We start from the raw sequence: 3,098 nt of genomic DNA, 5'->3' as shown, positions 1-3,098 counted from the left end.
ATTCCTTAACTATTGTTTTTCAACATTTTTTTTTTATTATTTCTTTAACACCGCACAATCTTCCTCTTGTCTGTCTCCGGCCGCACCATGTACAGCAGCAAATATATATCCATCTTCCATGTCAAAACAAAACACATCACCCCAATCGGCCATAACTCACAACAACAGGAATCCAATCACAATCTTCTTGAACATTTTATTCCTTCTCAGATCTTATTCTAGTTTTAAAAACAATACACCCGGCCCCCACAGACTAGTACTGCATGCACTGAACTTGCCACTATAAAAAGACCTCCAAGGGAGCTCAAGCTCCTCACAGCAAGCAAGCACCAAACTCATCATCACTCTTACAAAAGATCCTTGACACTAAAACCTCTCGATAGTCGATCTTTCAACTGTTTTGGCAATGGAAACAGTGACAAGCTTGGTGGCTGGAAAGCCTGTGGTGATTTTCAGCAAGAGCGGCTGTGGCATGAGCCACAGCATTAAGACACTCATCCGCGGCTTTGGGGCAAACCCTACTGTGTACGAGCTTGATCAGATCGCAAATGGGCAGCAAATTGAGAGGGAACTGCTTCAGCTAGGATGTCAGCCGACCGTACCAACTGTTTTCATAGGACAGGAGTTCATTGGTGGCGCTAGAAACGTCATGAGCCTCCAAGTCAGGAATGAGCTTGGCCTATTGCTCAAAAACGCTGGAGCTATATGGGTATGAACAAACAACTAGTTTCTGCAGGTAACAGGCTGCGATATAAGCAGGCTCCAATAAAAGGGTTTTACTTTATTTCCCCATATATATATATATGAACGGATGTGGGTAACGTATATGGACTACTATAGAGCTACTTTATAACTTCTTGCACTCTCTATATTTATATCAAGGTCACTTATATATTAGCGTTACTACCATGGCATTGACATGGGTGTACTGTGCTTCTTCTTCTTCTGCTCCTTAATTTTCTCCTGCATACACACACGTCGCACGCAAATTAATTAGGGTATGCATGCGCACACCAACAAAGAAAAATGCAAATTTGGTAATGATAAATCACTATTTACCTTAAAAGTTTAAACTTTGATCACGAGTATAAGCCGGTTCAAACTCCAACATAATAAATAAAGCACCAATGCATTGAATTTTTAATTAAAATGAGAATGAATTATGGAGCAGGCAGGTGTGGAATCAAAAAGGCTGGGGGGCCTCAAAATGTTCCCCATAAATTTATCAAAATAGCCCTATAATTTTTTAAAAATACAATTTTTTACCTCTCTATTTTTTATTATTATTATTTTTTATTTTGTTCCCCTACATCTAAAATCCTAGTTCCGATGCCTTTGAAGTCAGGGTTCGAATTCATGATTTTTGAGTTTTGATACTATGTTAAATCATAATTTATTTTAAAATTTTAAATTGATAAGAATATTGCAGGATAAATTTAATCATTTATTTATATTCTAACCAGCAAAATAAATTGCTTATAATGACAAAGTAATAAACATACATCATGAGAACATAGCAGAGTAAATCAATCATTATTATGCAAGAGAACAGCTAGCTCTCCAGGCCCTGAGAGACCAGGAGATAAAGATTTTGTCATAAAAAATTAATTTAAAAATTTAAAAAAAAAAAATTTTTTTTAAAAAAAAAAAGGCTGTGATTCAAATCATCAGCCATATCTCTCCAATTTTATTTTAACGACCGACGAATTAAGATGCTCATTGGAAGAGGATTTCTATACAAGTCGACAAATTCTTTTGTTTAAAGGAAAAATCAGGGACGCCATTTTCATAAACCAAACCAAAAAATGAAAAAAAGGCTTTTGCCTTGAAGGTCATTGAAGCTTAAAGTCAATACCAATTATTCTCTTGAAATAGATATTCACTCAAAGACTAAGAATATAATGACGATTTCAAGGTTAAGTTATTTCGTTCCATATTCTTCAATTTTCAATAAAAATTATATATTCTTTTCATAATGTAATAGTCGTTTTGCGTAACAAACACAGCCTTAGTGCTTAAAAATGATTTTTTTTTTTTTGATTTTTTTTTTTAAGTAAGAATTATTGGAAAGAAACCATTACAAAAACAAACAAAACCAAGAAAAAGGTCTAATTTTAGGTCGATCGAGAAAGAAGCCAACACAAGCAACAAGTACGCATTCAAGAATGCTATAATTAAGGGCTAACTAGACTAGAATTTTACATAAAAAAAGTCGCAAGACCCAACCAGAACACTATTAGCGTACAGAAGAACTCCGACAATTGGTTAGGCTTTATGTTATTCCAGTACTGGAGTTTAAAAACAGCCATGTTTAAGACTTTATGTTACATCAATCGCTAGTGCTATAGATATATATATTGAGGTTGATGTGTCTAAAGGAATTTATCGAAGATTTTGACCTTCAATCCGAAAATGATTCTTGGACCACTGTCTTTGCATGTGGAAATGACTGGAAGTCATCGGTTTGGTCCTTTTTGTAAGGTTTTCGGACACTCCACAGCTGCTTGTGCTCGAAATTAGCCCGGCCTCAACTTAATTTCGTCCAATATTCCAAGCTTGGTTGCCTTGACATGACAGCAAAAGTTCAGAGCCATGTGACTGTCAACAACATATATATACTTATACGCAATCTAAGCCACAATCATCAAAGCATTAATTGGGTTATGTTTGTGTGCAAATTGAACATAAACCCATTTTTCAATATCGGCTCAAAACTGGGATTGGAGCTGGCAAAGCGATGTGTTGGGGTTGTTGTGGAACGAAACAAAAGAAAACAATCAAGAACTAAGAACAAACAAACATATATATACTCGACCATAAGAATGTACTATACGAAACGTGCTTCACCCAAATTTTGGGTTACGTCCATGGAGTTGTTATAGTTTTCACTATGAAGAGAAAAGAAATTGAGTTTACAATGGTGCTCTTCTTAAGTAGTTTAGTTTGTGATGAATATATAGTGTGTCAGCCGCCTTATTCACCTATTAATTAGTACCCTCTACAAACTTTTATAAACTTGCTCAAGCCATTGTCGCGCGAGAATATTGCACAGAGTTTTTGTTGGCTACTCAGCCGCACTTGCTCAAGCAACGATCAAG

The 3,098-nt window shown here is 35.7% G+C and overlaps 1 protein-coding gene across 1 annotated transcript; it reads left to right on the top strand.

The window, feature by feature from the left end:
* Positions 1-335: 335 nt before the first annotated feature.
* Positions 336-730, top strand: LOC133883035 (monothiol glutaredoxin-S6). Its single transcript, XM_062322214.1, has one exon. It carries the CDS (start codon positions 407-409, stop codon positions 713-715), a length of 309 nt encoding a protein of 102 aa, XP_062178198.1. The 5' UTR covers positions 336-406; the 3' UTR covers positions 716-730.
* The last annotated feature ends 2,368 nt before the right edge of the window (positions 731-3,098 follow it).

The sequence above is a fragment of the Alnus glutinosa genome, chromosome 12 (genome assembly GCF_958979055.1).
Source record: "Alnus glutinosa chromosome 12, dhAlnGlut1.1, whole genome shotgun sequence".
In the NCBI taxonomy this organism is placed as follows: Eukaryota; Viridiplantae; Streptophyta; class Magnoliopsida; order Fagales; family Betulaceae; genus Alnus; species Alnus glutinosa.
Note: the sequence above shows the minus strand (reverse complement) of the source record. Positions and strands in the feature narration are given on the sequence as shown.

Bases quoted from the DNA above. Each gene is read 5' to 3' on its own strand.
- LOC133883035 (XM_062322214.1), top strand. From the start codon at position 407: ATGGAAACAGTGACAAGCTTGGTGGCTGGAAAGCCTGTGGTGATTTTC.